Source organism: Marmota flaviventris, chromosome 5 (assembly GCF_047511675.1).
Source record: "Marmota flaviventris isolate mMarFla1 chromosome 5, mMarFla1.hap1, whole genome shotgun sequence".
Lineage (NCBI taxonomy): Eukaryota > Metazoa > Chordata > Mammalia > Rodentia > Sciuridae > Marmota > Marmota flaviventris.
Genome location: NC_092502.1, coordinates 40,042,249 through 40,061,131, shown reverse-complemented (window position 1 = coordinate 40,061,131; position 18,883 = coordinate 40,042,249). Strand labels below are relative to the sequence as shown.

Here is an 18,883-nt window from a genome sequence, read left to right as displayed (position 1 = left end):
AGCCACATCCCCAGCCCAAGCAATTATCTTTTAATATGCTAGGAATCCTCCCTCCAGCAGCCCTGGCTAAAGAACTTGTGACTTGAATAAGATGATACAGCTAGTGACAAAATTCAAATTGCAATCCAGACCTTTCTCTGAACATGTGTTCTTTGTGTATAATGATGTCTCTTTAAAGGAGAAAAAAAATCAGTGTGTTAGTCCAGGTCCTCACAGAAGTAGCCACCGAGACATGATTAAACCAGGATTAACCGTGTAAGGATTTTATTAGAGAAAGTGCCTGAAGTAGGGAGGGAGATAGGAGAGGGAGAGAATTGTGGGAGTCCAGTGCAAGTTTGACCCTGAGTGCATGGAAGAGAGGGATTTAGGTGGCAGCATCGCCCACCATGTCAACAAGGGAGTCTCATCTGAGCTGAGGAGTCTGGTCTCAGTAAAATGCAGAGCAGCGGCTGGGGCCCTCAGCCAGGGAAGGATCTGGGCAGTAGTAGTTTAACAAGGTGTGTAGTCTCATGGCCACCGCAGTCAGTTAATGCAGGAATTTTTGTAGTTTCTTTTCTGGTATGGAAGAGAGGGCCCAATCAAAAGGATAAGAGCCAAGGAGGTGAGCAAGTGAAGAATCCTTCCCTTACCAGATTATCTGACTCCCTAGAGGAACCCAGAGTTCAGGATTCCCAGTTTATTGCCCAGTGTGATGCTTAATTTGATGTGTCAACTTGACCATAGGGTGCCAAGGCATTTGGTCAAACACTATTATGGGTGTGTCCATGAGTGTGTTTTTAGATGAGGTTGTTGTTTACATCCGTAGACTAGTTAAATCAAATTGCCCTCCATTACATGAATAGGCCTCATCCAATCAATTGAAGGCCTGAGTAGAACAAAAAGGCTTTTTTCCCCTGCCTTCAGACTTAAACTGAAACACTGGCTCTTCCTGGGTCTTGACTTTGACAGCTTTTAGAATGGCACATGCCACTGATGCTTCTGATTCTCAGGCTTTCCAATTTGGATTGGAACAAAACCCTCAGCCTTCCTGGGCTTTTAGCTTGCTGACTCACCTTTCAGATCTTGGCATTATCCAGCTTCCATAATGTCATGAGCCACTTCTTTATGATAAATCTTAATCTCAATCTTTCAATTCACACACACACACACACACACACACACACACACACAATCTCCCATTGCTTCTGTACAGAACCCTAACACATCTAGTTTACTCAATGTCAAGGCTGGCTAGTGCTTCAGTATCTAATATGGCTCCTTTTTCTCTTTTGCCATCAAACTCCCTGCACATCTGAACCATACATTGGACTAAGAATTGTGCCAAAATAGCACAGGGGAAATAAAAAGTCCCAAACAAGCAGTTAAGCCAGTGGGCCAAGCCTCCATCGTACTTCTGGGTGGGTAGGAGATCTGTTACTTCAACAGCTGTGACCTTAGGGCCATGGAAATGGCATCAGTGAAATCCTCCAGCTGACAGCTGGCTCTCCAGTGAAAGCAACAAACCTAATACTCAAGAATAGAGACCCACCATCTTGTATGATTTGAGGGATTCTGTCACCCCAAGCTGCCTGGATAACCTTCCTAAAGATTCTTTAATCTCAATAAAGGTTGGAACTGCCAGGCACAATCCACATCTAAAATCCCAGTGACTTGAGAGGCTGAGGCAGGGGGGTTGTGAGTTCAAAGCCAGCCTCAAGAACTTAGCAGACCCTGTCTCAAAATAAAAAATAAAAAGGGTGGGGATGTGGCTTAGTGGTTAAGTGCCCCTGGGTTCAATTCCCAGTACAAAAAAAAAGTTGGAACTATCCCTGTTCCAGACACAATGCTGTTGTTGATTTCTAGTTTAATTTCATCAAGAGCCCTCTCTGATTTATGGCCAAGTTTGTAACCTATCTGGTGAATGTTCCATGTGAACTTGGGAAGAATGTATATCTATTTTTGGATGAAGTATTCTAAAAATGTCAACTAGATTCAGTGGATTGTTGGTCTTGGTCACTACAGCTATATCCTTACTAAATATTTGTCTGCTGGATCTGTCAATTACTGATAAGAGGGGTGTTTTAGTTTCTAATTATAATAATGGACTTGTCTATTTCTCTTGTAACTCTATACATTTTTGCCTTATATATTTTGATGCTCTCTTGTTGGGTACATACACATTAAGGATTTGAGAATGTCTTCTTAGAAGTGACCACACTATCATTACATAATATCCCTCTCTCCCTGATAATTTTTTTTCCTCCAAAGTCTGCTTTGTCTGATATTAATATCACTACTCCATCTTTCTTTTGATAATTGTTAGCATAGCATATCATTCTCCCTTTTATTTATTCATTTTTGTAGTACTGGAGATTAAATACAGGGCTTTGTGCATGCTGGATAAGCACTGTATCACCAAGCTACATCCCAGTCCCTCCATCCCTTTATTTTAAATCTATTTGTTTAATTATATTTATGATAGATCTCTTGTAAACAACATATTGTTGAGTCCTTTTATTTTTTAATCTACTGATAGTCTTTGTCTTTTAATTGATATATTTAGGGCCATTTACCTTTAAACTGATTGTTGATAGATTTAGATTAATGTCTACAATGTGTTTTCTGTTCACCACATTTGTCTGTTTGCTTTTCTTCCCCTCCTTTTCTGTCTTCTCTGGTTTAATTAAGAATTTGATTGCATTTTCTTACCTTTCTTATCATGTCAGTTATACTTCTTTTAAAATATTTTAACTCATTACCCTAGAGATGTAATATATACTTACAATGAATCTAAGCCCATTTTAAAAATTACACTCTACTACTTCAAGGGCAGGGTAGGTACCTTACAACAGAGTATTCCCAATGCCTCTCTCCTCATTCTTATAACATCTGTTGTTCATCTTATGCTTGTACTATAGTCCCCCAATACACTGTTTCTCTTATTACTTTAAACAGATAATTACCTATTAGATCAATTAAGAAGAAGAAATACAAACTGGGTGTCATGGCACACACCTGTACTCCCAGTGGCTCAGGAGGTGGAGACAGGAAGATTTCGAGTCCAAAGCCAGTCTCAGCAATTTATCAAGGCCCTAGCAACTCAGTGAGACCCTGTCTCTTAATAAAATATATTTTTAAAAGGCTGGGAATGTGGCTCAATGGTTAAATGCCCCTGGGTTCAATCCCCAGTACAAATAAATAAATAAATAAATAAGAAGACATACATGTTATCTTAATTTATTCCTTTTCTGACATGCTTCCTTTTGAGTAGATCTGAGTTTCTGACCTCTGATATTTTCCTTCTCATTAAAGAACTCCTTAGGTTTCTTGCAGTGCAACTCTGCTAGCAATAAACCTCTTTTGTTTGCTTAAGTTTTTTTCTTTTTCATATTTTGAGATAAAATTTGTATAACAAGCTGGGCTTAGTGGCACATGCCTGTAATCCTAGCAGCTCAGGATGCTGAGGCAGGAGGATTGGGAGTTCAAAGCCAGCCTCAGCAGCTTAGTGAGACCCTAAACAACTTAGCAAGACTGTCTCAAAATTGTAAAAATATAAAAAGGGATGCGGGTATGGCTCAGTGGTTAAGCACCTCTGGTTCAATCACCAGTACCTAAATTTTTTTTTAATTGTATAAATTTCACCATTTAAACCTTTTTAAAGTGTATGGCTTATTGACCTTACTACATATGCTCTTAAAAGATGCTTTGGCTGGATATAGAATTCTAGGTTGATGAGGTTTTATTCTTTCAACCCTTAAAACATTTCACTCCCAGGCCTGGAGGTGTCACCGGTAGAGCATTTGCCTGGCATGTGTGAAGCTCTGGGCTCCATCCCAGTACAAGAGGAAAAAAATATATTTTTCATTTTCCTTTCTTCTTGTTTGTATTGGATCTGACAAGAAGTAGGCTGTAATTCTTACCCATTTTCTCCATACATAAGCTGGAGGCATTTTCTAAGGCTTCTTTCAATATTTTTTGGTTTTGATCTTAGCTTTGACTAGCTGTGTCTAGGTGTCATTTTTCATTTGTTTGTTTTGTTCTGTGTATTTATCCTAGTTGGTGTTCTCTACGCTTCTTAGACTTGTAATTCGGTGTCTCATTAAATTAATTGTCTCATGAGACAATTTATGACTACTTGAACAGTTCCTTCTGCTCTGGTGTTCCAGTTGTGCCATTCTTTTGAAATTCTTCCACAATTCTCATATGTTCTGTTCCCTCTCTTTCCATTCTTTTTCCTCTTTGCATTTCAGTTTCGATATTGCTATTACCAGATCTTCAAGATCACTGATTCTTTCCTTAGTGTGTCCCGTCTACTGATGAGCCCATCGCAGGCTAGAGTCCTTGGCATATTAGTCACAGTTATTTAAAATTTCCTGATAATTACAAAATGTGTATCCTCTATGGATTTAGTTCTGAGGTATACTTTGTCTCTTTAGTCTGTTTTTTTTCCTTGCCTCTTAGGATGCCTTGTTACATGATTCACATGTAACTCTCAGGTAAAGAAACTGACTTAGACCTCTAGTGTGAGGTTCAATGTTAATCTGTTTAGGAGTTGGATGAAGATTAATGTCTGTCTACTGTAACTGCCAGAAGTTTTTAATTCCTCTAACGTCCTTGGTTTTATCTCTGTTGTCTTTGGGTTTCCCTCAGAACTTCTTCAATCCAGTCTGTCTTCGAAGCTCCTTCAGAGGCAATCCACCACTGTTCCACTGCAGATTTGTCCTAACCCTTGGTGAGACAAGCTCTGATGGATTTTTATCTTCTGGGGGGAGGGGGTCCTGGAGCACAGGCCTCTGGTATGGAGACTGTGCTGGGCTCACTTTCTTATTTTTAAGATGAAATCTGCTATGTTGTCCAGGCTGACCCTGAAGTCCTAGACTCAAGTGATCCCCGACCTCAGCCTTCCAAGTAGCTGGGACTACAGGCACACCCCACCCCATCCAGTTTAGGGCATATTTTTAAGTTTAATTTTCTCTTCCCTGAGACAAGAAGGAATTTTTCTTGGCTCTTCACCATGAGCCCACACTTAGCCTCCACCCATTTGTCAAAGTTACTGTTTAAGTATTACTACTGGTTTGTGGCTCCAGAAACTTCTCTAGATAAGCTGCTTGTGGAGTGAATTTGCTTGTCTCTCTAAATTTCAGGGTGGCAGTTTGCCCTGTGAACTCATTTCTTGGATGGGTCCAAAATAAGTGATCACTTTTCAGTCTGTTGAGCTATTTTCTTGTTGTAATCATGGAAAAGATGACTTCCAAGTTCTGTACCTGTTGATGCTGGAACCAGAAATGGCTTTTCCCTTTGTTATTGTTGCTTTAAAAAAAAATGCTCCCAAGGAATGAGGGCTGAGATGACAAAAAGGCTGTGTGCATGTATCCATCTGACTAAACAACCTGCAGGGGAGTGGACCCTCTGCGAAGAAAGACCCAGTGGTACAGCTGATCCTGGCCAGCCAACAGCTGGGGAATCAACAGCTCTACAGACTCTGGGGGCTGAGCAGACCTCCCCCACCACCCCTTGCTTCACTGCCTCCTTCTGGCTTCATCATGTCTCATTTTGGCCAGGCTCGTTTCTTAGACCCCATCCTACAGTTCACACTAGGTTCTGTCATGGAAGGATCTTTCTACAACATGGATCTAACCCTTGCCCTCAAACTCTCCCATTTGAAAACCCTGAGCCCCTTGAGTTAAGTGTAAGTTGCCTAATGTGGTGTTCACAGATCCTCAGGATTCACCCTAACTTTCCCTCTGCTGCCCACCTCCCCAACTCCTGCACAGTACTGGGGTGCCAGGAACACACTAAACTCTTTGCAAGTTCCTAAACCTAACAAGCTCTCTCCAGCCTCTGCCTTCCATATGCAAATTCCTCTGGAAATCTTTCCTGTTCTGACTCTTATCCACCAGCAAGCCTTCCCTGAGTAGTCTGTACAACCCTCAGTCATGGTGCCACCTTTGGGTCCCACTGAAGTGCCATCAGGACTCTTCAGCTCTGAGGGCCCTTCCTATCAGTAAAATCCACAACTTCCTTGAGGTAGAGGAGTCATGGGGCAGATACTCTGAATCTCCCTGTGGTCTGCTTTCTTCCCAGAGGTGAAGCCCTACATGCTGGACCTCTCAGGCTGAGGAGGGTCTGCAGGGGAAGAAACCCCTGTGCATGGGCTCCTGCTGTGCAGGGAAAAGGGTGAAATCTCTTTCTGGAGGCAGATTCTAGAGATGTCCACAAGTTCACCACTTATCAGCTCTGTGACCCTAGGCAAGGTACTTTTTTGTCCTTATCATCTATTTTTTTTTTGTCCTTATCATCTATAAAACAGGTTAATAAATAGGACCTAGCTTAGAGGCCTCAGTGAAATAATGCAATATATTTTGTATGTGATGAATGCTCAAAAAGTAATAGTATTATTATAATACCCATGTTGGCCAACTACGTCCTACTGCATTGCACCCACACCCCAGCCAGCAAGGCAGGGTCACTAGTTGATTCCACTCCAGAAAACAGGCCAACAAGGTGCTGAGGAAGACAGAGCCATCTCTCCTTGGTTCACTACAACTTGGCCCTCTCCCCATCTGGAGAGTGCTGGAGGCCTAGGATGGGAAGTGAGGGAAGGCTGCAGATTTGGGCCACATCAGACCTGGCCTGGGGGGCTAATGGCAGCAGCCACGGGGGAGTGTAGAGGTGCAGGATTGGAGGTGTGTCCTTTTTTTTTTTTTTTGTTACCAAGGATTGAACCCAGGGACATTTAACCACTGAGCCACATCCTCAGCCCTTTTTAAATATTTTATTTAGAGGCAGTGTCTTGCTAAGTTGCTAGGGCCTCACTAAGTTGCTAAGGCTTTTGAACTTGTGATCCTCCTGCCTCAGCCTCCCAAGCCACTGGGATTACAGGTGTGTGCTACCACACCTGCTGGGGATGTGTGCTGTTGACTGATCCCACAAGGTGAAGGCATCTTTTTGTTCTTTCTGCTCATTCCACTCCTCCAGTGCAAGTGGAAAGGAAGGCCTCCCCAAATTGGGAGCTGGGGGCTTTGATATCACATTCGTTCCCACTAATTCCATGAGCCACGTGTCACTGCCTATGTTATATACAAGTCCAAGATGAGGGATGCTGGGATACTGGGGCACACAGCACCTCATCCCTAACTTCGTGCTTGCCCTGGAGTCCGGGCCTGTTTGCTCAATACAGTAGGTGAGGCCGAATCACTGGACAATATCAGTCTAGCATCACAGCTCTGAGCTAGGTCTCAGAACCTCAAGCTCTACTCCAAACACCTCTGCTTAAATCTCTCAACTTACATACAGGTTGTATGGTACGTAATCCATACAACTGCACCCAACACCCCTGACATCATCCTCAGAGGAGGAGTCTTTTTTGATCAGCACTGTTGATTCTACCTTTTTCAACTCTGGGACCTCAATCTGTTCTGCAGCACTTGACATGTCCCAATGTTACACAAACCAATGTTAACGGTTCCAAGTCTCTCATTTGTGCCCCAAATTTTTGGTGGTCAAATGTTTGGAATGAACAATTTACCTTGCAAGGCCCTTCATACCCCCTTGTAGCACCAGGCTTCCCTCCAAATGCTTCCTCCCAGGTCACTCCACAATTCCAGTCCCCAATTCCATATCCCCTGGCTCCTATCTTCATCTCTCCTTGTCAATGATCCTTGGAGACTGCTGGAAATTTCCCTTCATGCTATGAACACTGCAGGGATCATTCCACTCCCCACCTTCTTCCTCCCAACTCAGAATCATGATCCTCCCACCTTCAAGCTTCAACTTGAGACACCACTCCCTGATCCTGTCTACCTTAAGTCCAGTCCTGTGGTTCTACTTCTTTAGTTGCTCTTTCTCTGTGAGACAGAATGAAGCACCCTCCCAGAGTCAGAGCCCAACCAGATGGAGCCTGGAGGTGGGTGAAAGTGCCCAGATGGGCATCAAGGAAGCAGCCCAAAAGCCTAGAGGTAAGGGTGGCACAAGAAACTCATGCCTTCTGCTTTTCTTCTCACCTGGACCTGCCACCCCCAACCCCTACCCCAATTTCTTGCCAGCAATTCCTCGACAACTGAGAGGTGTCATCTTTTGCTTCTTTCCCTTCCCCTCAGCCAAAGGTGACAAACCAGTGGTCCACAACACATTTTGTTTGGCCTGTCACACGTTTTGCAAGTTTCAATTAGCTGTTATCATTTAAAAATCAGGAGATTTCGCTTAAGAGTCCAGCATTCTAGGTTCTTTTGAAAAATCAGAGTATCTGTTTGCAGCAGGCCCACATTCCTGCATGGTGACAACCAGTGGGAGCTGGTATCCATTGTTGCTTTCTGTGTGCTTGTGCTCTGGTTTCTGAAGTTCTAAGCCTCCCAATCACAATTACCATCTACATCAGCTGCTTGGCTTCTAAATTGTATCTCTGCAGGAGGCAGTCCAGCAGGAAGGAACAAACTCAAGGCTGATTAGAGGTTGTCCTGTACAACCCTCCCACTGCCCACAGGCCTCAGCACATGAAGGAGGCAGAGCAGGGTTAGCAGAGAGGCAGGGTGGAGAGTCCCAGTTGGGAGCCACTTTTTAGTCTCTCTCTGATCACTGTTTATTGCAGCAGCATCCAGGCTCTGCATTTGTCCTCTCCTGGTGCAGGCCTGCCTCTGGGGGTAGCTGCTACAAACACAGAGCTTGCTGCCTGTTTCTTCAGGCCACTCCACATCTCATTGGAACTGGGCCCGAGGCCTGAGGTTTTGTCCTGAGCCTGAGTAGCAATGTGGCCAGTAGGCATGTGCTTCCTTAGTATCTAGCCAACTCAGCCAAATGTACACCAGGGGGTAGCCGTCTTGTCACAGTCCAACATGATGTTGAGCACAGTACAGGGGGCCCCACCCACAGACAGGGCTGTGCGGGAATCCACGCGGTACTTCACAGTGTTCAGGCCTCCCTCCCGGTCCACCTTGAATTGCTCCTGGAAAGGAAAGGAGAAAAGGGCTCAGATTCAGGGCTTCATGAGTGATAGCTGTCCATGATCTCACAGAGCCTCAATAATAAAGATCCTGTGATTCCCAGTAAGACAGGTTCAGAAAGTGAGCTCTCTTACTCACAGCTATACCCTGGGACTTTTCTATTGGATGATTATGCCTCTGAGGGAAGAGGCTGTGTGAGGAACAGGGATTCTGGCATACCACCCCCCTCCCCTTTTTTTTTTCTTTTTTATACTAAGGATTGAACCCAGGGTACTTTACCACTGAGTTACATCTCCAACCCTTTGTATTATTTTGAGCTAGGACATCACTAAGTTGCTGAGACTGGCCTCAAACTTATGATCCTTCTGCTACAGCCTCCTCAATCTGGGATTACAGGGGTGCACTACTGAACTCAGCAGATTCCAGTATCTTCAGCTAAGCCTCCCCCAACCCCTAGCCTACATGAATGGATAGGCAGCCCAGTGTCCAGGATGCTCATGGCAGCTACCAGGGCAGGACATGGTTGTAAGCAGAATGTCCACCGACTGACTGGGCCAAGCAGGGGAGGATAGGCCATTGGGGCCCAAGCAGAACTTGGTGAAATGCTTGGGCCTGTTGGCTCCCCACATTACTACTTATCTGTCCTGATGAGGAGACTAGTCAGCACCTGTTTTTGAGCCGCAATGCGCTTCTGGTCCCTCTTCCGCCAGGCTGGGTCATGCAGGTGGTGAAATGTTTTGTATCCAGTTGTGATTCCTGAGGGGCGGAAAAGCTAAGGAGACCAAAGGAAGTGGGGGTCAGGCCACTCCTCCTGGAGCCTTGACCCTCCCCACTAGTTCCTCTGGATTCCTACTGCCTGCCAGGAGGCCACAGGCAGGGGCTTGTATTCCTATTTCGCAGGAGAGGAGACTGAGGTACAGAGGACAAAGGACTGATAAAATGACCACTGCGACTCAGGGCAGGCATCAGAACTGGGGGTAGGGAGGGCAGTGTGTGTGGAATCTCCAAACTGCAGGAACTCCCCTCAGAAAGAAAAGGAAACCTTAGGGCAGCCACAGTAGCTGAGGAGGTGGCAGGGCCCTGGAGGAAGTCTTACCTGGAGCCCAGCTCCTTTGATGCGCCGGTAGAATTCATCATCCTCGCGGCCCCAGCCCCAGAAGCGGTTGGACATCCCGTTGCACTGACACAGAGACAGGGAGCATCTGTCACCCGCTGCCTCCTTCCAGGGGTATACTTTGGTTCCCTACCACTTAGAAAAACCCCAGCCCAAGCCTAAGAAGCCAGGCTCCCCCTTCCTCTTCCTCCCCTGACTGTTCTGAATGAACACCAGGGCTTCCAGGTCCCTCCACCCCTGTGGTATTGGGAGGGTGGAAAGGAGGAGTCAGTACATTCCAGTCCCTGTAACATTCTAAAAGGGCCCTGAACTTGTGTGATGAGAAGGTTAGTCTCAAAAATGTCTTACTAGCCAGAGGAGACACCTCTGGGAGGTTGCTGATGGGCAGAGATGCCAGCTTGTACTGATTTCTGCAATTCCCTCCTACTCTTGTTTCTCCTGAAATGGCTCTGACCTAATCTCTTCCTCTGTGTGAGAGGGACAGTTGGGGTCTGTGATTACACCTATTTTTTGCATTTGGCTCAGGGGCATAAAGTTGGCTTTGTCCATGGCTTAAAGACAAGACTGGGAGCCCTAGCCCCAAGCCACTCAGTTCTTCTCACCCATCTGTGCCCCCAACCACAGTGACAGACTCAGGAACAGACTAATCAAAAGCCAGTGAGGTTGTGCTTGGGGACTCCTATCTGGGCTTTTCGGGAAGGAGCAGGTCCATCTCCCACGAGCTTGGGTCCTAAAGGAACACTGGTTGCAGCTACAACAACCTCCTTGCAGAACTGCACTCTAATGCCTGAAAGGCAAAGCTGAGAGAGAAAGACACAGAGTCCCAGTGACTGGCTGAGAGGTGGGCAAAATGCACCTGAAGACAGACCCTCACCCACCCCCACTTTTCAAACGCGAGAGCCAGCACATCCCCAGTTTACTGAAGTCAGATGGCGTGGGGGTTTCTGTTGCTACAGCAAAGCCCTCGCTCTCCGCTAGCTGACTTGCTCATTCCTCATCCTCTCTCATGTCTCTGGCTACTGCTGAGTCCCCTGCTAGGCCTGTGCAGGTCTCCATCTGCTGGGCCCAGGAGGCTGCTCTGTCCTGCCAACTGCTTCCACCCCAGGGTGGGGCGAGTTCTAAGCAAAGCAGGCTGGGCCAGGCCTCACCAGCTGGTAGTGCTGCTTGGAGAGCAACAGGATGCCGCCCACGTAGGTCTTGTAGTGGTACAGTGGGTGGAGCTCCGGCGAGGCCACATGGAAGGGCCCCGCCTCAGGGAAGCCATAGTCCAGCTCCTCGTTGAGAGGGAGCAGGTCCACATCATGCATGGCAATGTAGTCTGTGCTGTTGCTGCTCTCCAGGAAGCCCACGTTGATGAGTGCTGCTCGGTTGAACCTGTGTAGGGAGGTTGAGGCTGGGCAAGGGACAGCAGGCTTGCGTACCACCTGGTCCTGCCCCCAGCTCTGCATGAAAGCCTCTTCCCCACACACACCCCACCCCAGGGGGGCCTCTGCTACCCTCAGCCCTGCACTGACTTCACTACATGGGGCTGAACCCCCCATTTGGGGCACAAGTGTTTACTGAGCACCTGCAGTGTGCTAAAACTGCTCAAAACTGTACTGGAAGATACTGCAGTGAGAAAATAAAGCCCCCTCTTAAGAGCTGACAATCCAGTGGGAGGAAACCAAGAAGTATATACATAACGAGGCAGACAGAGATAAGACCTGTGGGAAGAGTCAAGCAGGGTGAGGAGGATGAAACTTGCTGGGTGAAGGGGCAGGGACAGTTATTCTCTTAGGGCTGTTGGGGAGGGCCAGGGTGACCAGGCAACATTTGAGTAAAAACCTAAAGGTCTGAGAGAATGAGCCATATGAAAGCTGGGGGAACAGGACTCCAAGGAAAGGAGAAAGTAACTTCCAAGGCCAGAGGCAAGAGCAGACACCAATGTGGGCAGAATGAAGTTGGAAAAGGGATGAAGCAGGGGTTGATGGGGATGGGGCCTACAGGTTACTCAAGGACTAGGGCATCGACATTGGTGAGATGGGGAGCTACTAGAGGTCTTGGAGCAGAGGTGTGAAGAGCTGTGACTTGTTTTAGCGGGATCATTACAGTCAGCGTATTGGGAAGAGACTGTAAGAGCAGTGCAGAGGAAGGCAGACCAGACGGGAAGCAAGAGGTGATGAAGGTGGCTTTGCTTGAAGGGAGCAGAGGAGGTGGTGAGGTGCATTTTTGATGGATTGAATGCTATGTGATTAAGAAAAAGTAGGTGAGCATGACTCCAAGGCTTTTTCACTTGAGCAGTTAGAGCACTGAGTTTCCATTTCCTGAAAAGGGGAAGAGGCAGGGGCAACAGGTCTGGGATGTATAATCAGGAACTCAGTTGTGATTATGTTAAGTTCAAACTGCCTCTGAGTCAGCAATTGGAGAGGGAGCATAAGTGTCTGGATGTGGGAGTTTGAAGTTCAGGGGAAAAGTCTGGAGTCTAGGCTGGGAATGCAGATTTCAGAGTCAGCAGGAATTTAATGCTATAAGACTGAATGAGATCCTCAGGGAGAGACTGTAGCAAGGAGAGCAAGAAGATCGAAGCACTGATTCCCAAGGAATACTGCTGGTGAGGCATCACAGAAATGAGGAAGAACTGGCAAAGAAGATAAGTAAGGTTCACCGGCAGGGACAGAGGAGAATCAGAGAGCACTGTCCCAGAAGTCAAGCAGAGGCATATGAAGAAGGAAAAAATAATTCACTTGGCAGATGCTGCTGGGTCACAGGACAAAGGCTTGGGATTAATGAAGTAGAGGTCATTGGTGATTTCAAGGAGGGCAGTTTCAGTGTCACAATGGAGGTGTCTAGTGAAACAGGTTCAAAGGAAAATGAGGAAAGAGAAGGGGAAGGAGTTCTGTTACAAAGGAGAGCAGAGAAGTAGGGTAACAGCTGTAGGGGATGTGGGATGAAGGGACTCTCTTTTCCCTCTTTTCTTTTTAGAGAGGAGCTATCTTAGTATGTGTGCATGCTGGTGTGAATGTTCCAAGAGAGAAGAAAAACTGACTATGCAGGAGAAAAAGGGGCCATCCACTGGAGTGTTGTCCTCAAGTGGGAGGAAGAAGAGGGACCCAGTATTACAGTGGGAGAGCTGGCCCCACAGAGGACTGTGACAGTCATCCCAAGTAATAGGCAGGAAGCTGGAAGATGAGTGGAGGTGGCCAGAACAGAAAAGGTCTCTTTCAATTATTCCCATTTTCTCAAACTGGAAGAAAATTCATCAGCCAAGAGTGAGGATGAGGAAGGAGTAAGAAAAGGAGTTTTGGAAGGCTGCCATGGATGGACTGCAAGAATGCAAGGCTTCGAGAAGGACACAAGGACTTCTTGTTAGGAAGATGAGCAGCATGGCCATGCATGTCACTGTTTAGGGGCTAGATATTAAGGGTGGACATGAGGGAGGATTGGATAAGAGAAAGTAGAGACAAGGAGAGTGGACAGTGAAAAGGTAGAAAGATCTGTGAATTCATGGGGTGGGTGGGGTCCAGGAATCACTGGAGTTCGTCTTACAGTGGGAGTAAGTTGAAAGGAAATGAGGTAGGGGTTGGAATGTGAGATGCATGGATGGTGGTCATGGAGGGGAGAAGGCTGGATAAGGTCAAGAATTTTAGGATAAGGATAGTGTGTGAGAAATGGAGGGATCCTCCCTTTCCATAATTCCCCTAGCCTATCACCAGCAAGTCCTGTCTGCACTTCCTCCACATCACTTCTCTACCCCCTTGTACCATACTGGCCAAGCTATCATCACCTCTGATGACTGGTATACAGCTGCTTCTCTTGTCCCAGTATAATTTATTTCATACAGCCACAGTGATCTTTCCAAAATGGAAAGTAGATCAAAGCCCACCCCAAAGAATCCTGCCACACCCAATAAGGGGGGTCCATCAGCTCCCATCCTCTACCCCTAACCCCAATGGATTAGGAATGAGTCCTGAGAGGCCTGGGCAAGGGGAAGCACCAGGTGATGGGGAACTGTGTCAGGAGGGGGATTCCTACCTGAAATGATCCACCTGGTTGAGCACATAGATATGGTGCTGGATCTTCTTCCTGCTCAGGAAGCGGTGCATGTGGGGCACAAAGACCAGGAGCTCTTCAAAGCGTTCACGGAAGGGTACCAGCACTGCCAGGCGGTGGGGGCCCCATGACGCATCTTCTTCCCAGTGTTCAGGGGGCATCTCTGGAGGACAGGCCCGGGATGGACCCGGGGTCTCCTGCCCTTGTCCTCTGGCTGCCCGGGCCACATCACCAGAGCAGCTGAGCTGCAGCCAGAGTAGGGAGAAGAAGCCCAATAAGAGACAGGCAACGAAGAGGTGGAAGACGGAGCATTTCCTGGGGAGGCCGCTGGGGAGCAACCTAGACCTGGGACAAGAGCAGGGATGAGGTCAGAAGGGCAGGGCCAACATGGGGCCCTCTGACATACCCTTTTTCTGGCCTCCCCATGCACAGGGCACACATTCCAAGCACCTGGGAATTAGTACAGAAGCAACTTAAATGTTTTGCTCATGGTAGTACGACACATCAGAATCTGCTTAACTCTCTAGGACCAGTTTCTGCCACCCAACCTCTGGGACACTCTCCAACCACTCCTAAGTCACAAAGTTGCCTCAGTTCCTCAATGCTTTTCTGCTCTGTGAGTGAATCCCAGTCAGACCATGAGCTTAAGGGCAGGGACAGGAATCCCTGCCTCTCTTATATGCCCTTTCAGGACAGTGGTTTGATGTCATAAGCCAATGGCAAGAGTCCCACTTAAGAGATACAACTCACTGCCTTCCAAACCTGGTCCCCTGTACATTCACCCCAGGAGAAACCCTGGCTTTGTCCTGTTTCTTGAGCTAACCAGAAAGTCCCCCAAGATAGCAATGTATGCTGGCATGAATCCCATGTGAAACAACCAATATTTACTCTAGTAAGATCAGACCTGCCCCTAAAGCAATACAAGGCCCAAATGGACAGTGGCAGTTCACTGGGTGAGTCTCAAATCTTCAGTCCCAGTGTCAGCCCATGAAACAAGAGAGACAGAGAGGGAAAGAACGATTAGGATTGGGTGCACTCAGGCTCATTTCAGAAACTGGACAAACAGCTGAATATCTTAGACACTGGATAATGCTGGAAGACTGTCCTTTAGGTTAGAAGGTATAAAAAAAAAAGTTGAATTCACTTGATTCCTTTATTCTTCCTCTGGAAGTTCCTGAGGACGCTAGGAAAGGAACCGAGAAATCCAAGAAAGAAGCTGCTTCTATAATTCCTGTGGCCTCCACTCCAATATCTACAATGGGATCTGCTTTATAACCTAAGAATCAGGAATTAGCTACCAGGCCTTGTAAAGTCTACCTTGTGATCCTTCTCACCTATCTGGTCCTTGTCCTGCTCAGGTCACTTCAATTTTATGGATGATCTTCCTTTATTCACAAGATAAAAGACAAACTGCTTGGCCTAACAGAAAAGCCCTCTCATAGTCAAAGCCTTTTGTGAATCAATCCAACCTTCAGTTGCTCCCAACCATTCACTCTCACCCTGGATAACTTAGGGTCTCTCCACTGCCCACATTCCTTTCTGCTCCAGACTTTCCTCACCCTACCGTTCCTCCTGCCTGACATGCCCTTCTTCATTTATCTATCTAGAAGTCCCAAGCTGATTCTTCAAGGACAAACTCCAACATAGCCACCTACCATCTTACCCCCACCCTATAAGGTTCCCTCTTTTGTCTTCCCATGCCATCTAGTACTTCTGTTTAAAGCACTCACTTGTAATGACTTGAGACCCTACTTGTCAAACCAGGTTAGGATTCATATCTGTGGACCCAACACAGGTCAGAGAGCAAAGGTTTGCTATTTGAGTTAAAGGAAGGGATAGAGCAGTTCTGGCATGCTTTAAGTCACACACCAGAGCTAGACCAATGCCTACCTTTCTCTAGAGGCAAAACTGCCAACCTGGAAGCCAGCAGCCCTGAAGCCAGGCCCAGGTCCCACATGCAGCTGAGAGATGGACCAGTTGGACATCCTCACAGGGCTTCTGACTTACCCACCATTGTCCTGCGGAGGTAGTTTCCGCTGGGGAGGAACAGAGCCCAGTCTTGCAAGTGGCCTGAGAAGGCTGGAATCTCTACAGATTCTCTCTTGCCCTCTGGGCTTTCTCTGGGGGCAAGGTGGAGTCTGGGAAGGCAGACTTGGGATAGTATCCCTCCTTTTGGAGAAGAAGCAGTGACCATTACCCAGGCGTATGTCATGGATTGGGCATTCCACACACTTTCCCATGCTGTTTCTTCTATCCAGCTTGCTCATTCTACCAGGATCACATTCCCATGGTGCTCTCCTCCTGTGTTCTAAGGGCCCAAACTACTAGCAACTAAATTGAGCCCAGAATCCCATATCCTCAGAGCAATGGAAAACCAAAGTCATTGCTGATGCCACCTGGTGGCAAGATCCAGAACTGCAATCCCAGATGCTTCCCAGGCCCAGACCACTCTGGCTCTGATGAGCAATTCAGATGACACTTTGTCTCCATCAGTCATTGCCCAAGACTAAGAGATGACTTCAAACTCAACACTCAATTGCTACACTATCCTAAATTTGCTGCATGGATCCTTATACTCCTGTGTCAAAAGCACAGACTGTATCAGGAAACTGTGGGGGAGGGGGTTAGACACAGTTATAGAAAGGAATCCAGAAATGGAAATACTCCTTCTTTCCTTTTCCTTTCTTCTCTCCTACAAACGTTGGTGGTCAATATCTGAATACTCAGCTGCTCTAACTACAGCACCTCAAAAGTGAAAGGTAACTAGAACTGTTATCCTCACTGTGTAAGGCATAGTAACAAGGGTTTTACACATATGATCTTTAATCCTCCTACAGTAGATATTATGATCCCCATTTCAGAGATGGAAGACTAAATCAGGAAGATTAAGTGATCTGTTTCTGGTCACCTGTCTACTAAACAGGATTCCAGCTCAGGTCTGACTCCATAGGCCATGCCTTCTATTATATTCCTATTCATTTCAGCACCAAGTTTGGGGAAAAAAAAGAAAAGAACCTTGGCCACTAAATTCTAGAGTCTTATGGCACCTAACAAATTTAAGACAGAAAGGGAATGAAGTATCACTCACTGTGCAAAGATCCACTAGCATGTGTTCTGGAGGGGATCTCAAGCCTGAACTGTGGACATCCCCCCAAAATGTAGGCAGTCAAATGGCTCTCTCCATTCTGCTTAATGGGAAACATCATTAGCTAAGATCTGGGACACGCTCACACCTAACACTTGGAGCAGGCCCCATGCAAGTACAGCTGCACAGGAAATGAACTAACGGTTGTGTGAGAAGTGTCTAGTACAAGCCAGGCAGTGGCCAACCAGGCAGTGCATACGAAGCTTCTGTCTGGTATGTTCTTCTGGGCAAAGTATGGGGAAGCACGAAGAAAAGAGGGTAGGGCCTGAAGCTATGGGGCTGTAATAGGGGTGGCAAGACCAAAGAAACGGATTAAGGTCCTAGGAGGCCAAGAAAAACAGAGAGACTGAGATCCACTACAAGAAGTCCACCGAATCTGAGACGCACACGAACTGGGAGATGGGCCAGTGGAGAAAAACACGAAAAGACATGAGAGACTCTCAAGGAGGGAAACAAATTCACAAAGGGAGGTCAATGAAGAAAGATAGTGGGAGAGTCAGCGACAGAGGGAAAGAGAGAGACCCATTGGGAGAGCCACAGACCCTCAGAGACAGCCGCAGAGAACTAGACCTGATGGCCTCAGCCCCCTGGATTCCGCGGGGTGGCCCGGAAAGGGGTAGCACCCGGCAGGACGCGGCCCGAGTCGGCCGCCGCCGCTCACCTGCCATCCTCCCAGGGCAGCTGCACCGCTTTCCTCCGGGAGGGGAACATCGTGTGGGGAGGCGGCTGCACATGGGGCTCGAGCTCGCAGCCCCGCGGACCCGGCCTCCGGGTCCTACGCGGCGCCTCCGCCTCCCGCCCCGCCCTCCCGCCTGCCCCGCCTCCCGGTCCGCCGGGTCCGACACTCCGGCCGCGCCGTCTGCTCTCCGGAGTCGCTGCCTCCAAGGTTCTGCTGGCAGAGAAACTGGGCGCTTCCGCCGTGGCGCTGGCAACTAGCTTCAGGAATCCCCTTGACGCCGGGAGAAATGGAGGCCCCAGAAGCCAAAACCCTACCCAACAAGTCACTGGTCTGGGACTGGATTTAGGCTCCAGACTTACAAACCGGCGCTTTGGGATAATGTGCATCTTCCTCTTCCCGAAGATAGGCGTGGATTGTCGTGGCTCGTGTGCTGTCAGTCTAGGAGGTTAGGTTCTTCCGGCACACAAGGCCCAGCTCAGTATTCGGTGTTGGGTTATATCGGCTTCCCAAGTAGTAGTTAGGGACTGGATTCTGAATCGAGACTGAATATGTTTGAAACCCCTCTCTACCAATTCAGCTGTGCTTGGGGGCAAACCATAATCTCTTTGTGACTTTCCTCATCTGGGCATATAAAGGGTTCCTATTCTCTATGGTGGTTGTAAGGGTTAAGAAGAAAATGCAATCCATTTGGTACAGCGGTGGGTATACAGTCAACGCTATGTAACTAATAGCTGTCATCCAGTAAAGGGGTACTTCGGTGCAGTTAAGAACTGAAAAAGGGAAGGAGAGAATGTGGAATTAAGCTGTCTCCCCCACCCCTCCTACCTGGAAAAATAGAGCAGTAGAGTTGTGAGACTTATCTCTTCTGCTCTTCCAAGCAAACTGTTTCCTAATAAATAGCTAACATCTAATAAATTCTTAACTATATATGGTAGTTATTGCTATGAATTTTTTACTATTGGAATCTCATTCTGTTCTTGAGTAGGTATTCATTATCA

At 47.2% G+C, this 18,883-nt stretch overlaps 1 protein-coding gene across 2 annotated transcripts; it reads right to left on the bottom strand.

The window, feature by feature from the left end:
* Positions 1–8,039: 8,039 nt before the first annotated feature.
* B4galt7 (beta-1,4-galactosyltransferase 7) lies at positions 8,040–18,004 on the bottom strand. 2 transcript variants are annotated; one of them, XM_027941064.2, is made up of 6 exons: positions 17,868–18,004; positions 14,044–14,406; positions 11,181–11,406; positions 10,015–10,098; positions 9,586–9,690; positions 8,040–8,920 (listed from the first exon to the last, which is right to left on the bottom strand). In XM_027941064.2, the coding sequence occupies exons 1-6, from the start codon at positions 17,915–17,917 to the stop codon at positions 8,765–8,767; spliced, it is 984 nt and encodes a 327-aa protein (XP_027796865.1). In that variant the 5' UTR covers positions 17,918–18,004; the 3' UTR covers positions 8,040–8,764. The 2 variants fall into 2 exon arrangements, with proteins under 2 accessions (XP_027796865.1, XP_027796867.1); XM_027941066.3 differs by having other exon boundaries at positions 8,787–8,920; positions 9,586–9,674.
* Positions 18,005–18,883: the final 879 nt, after the last annotated feature.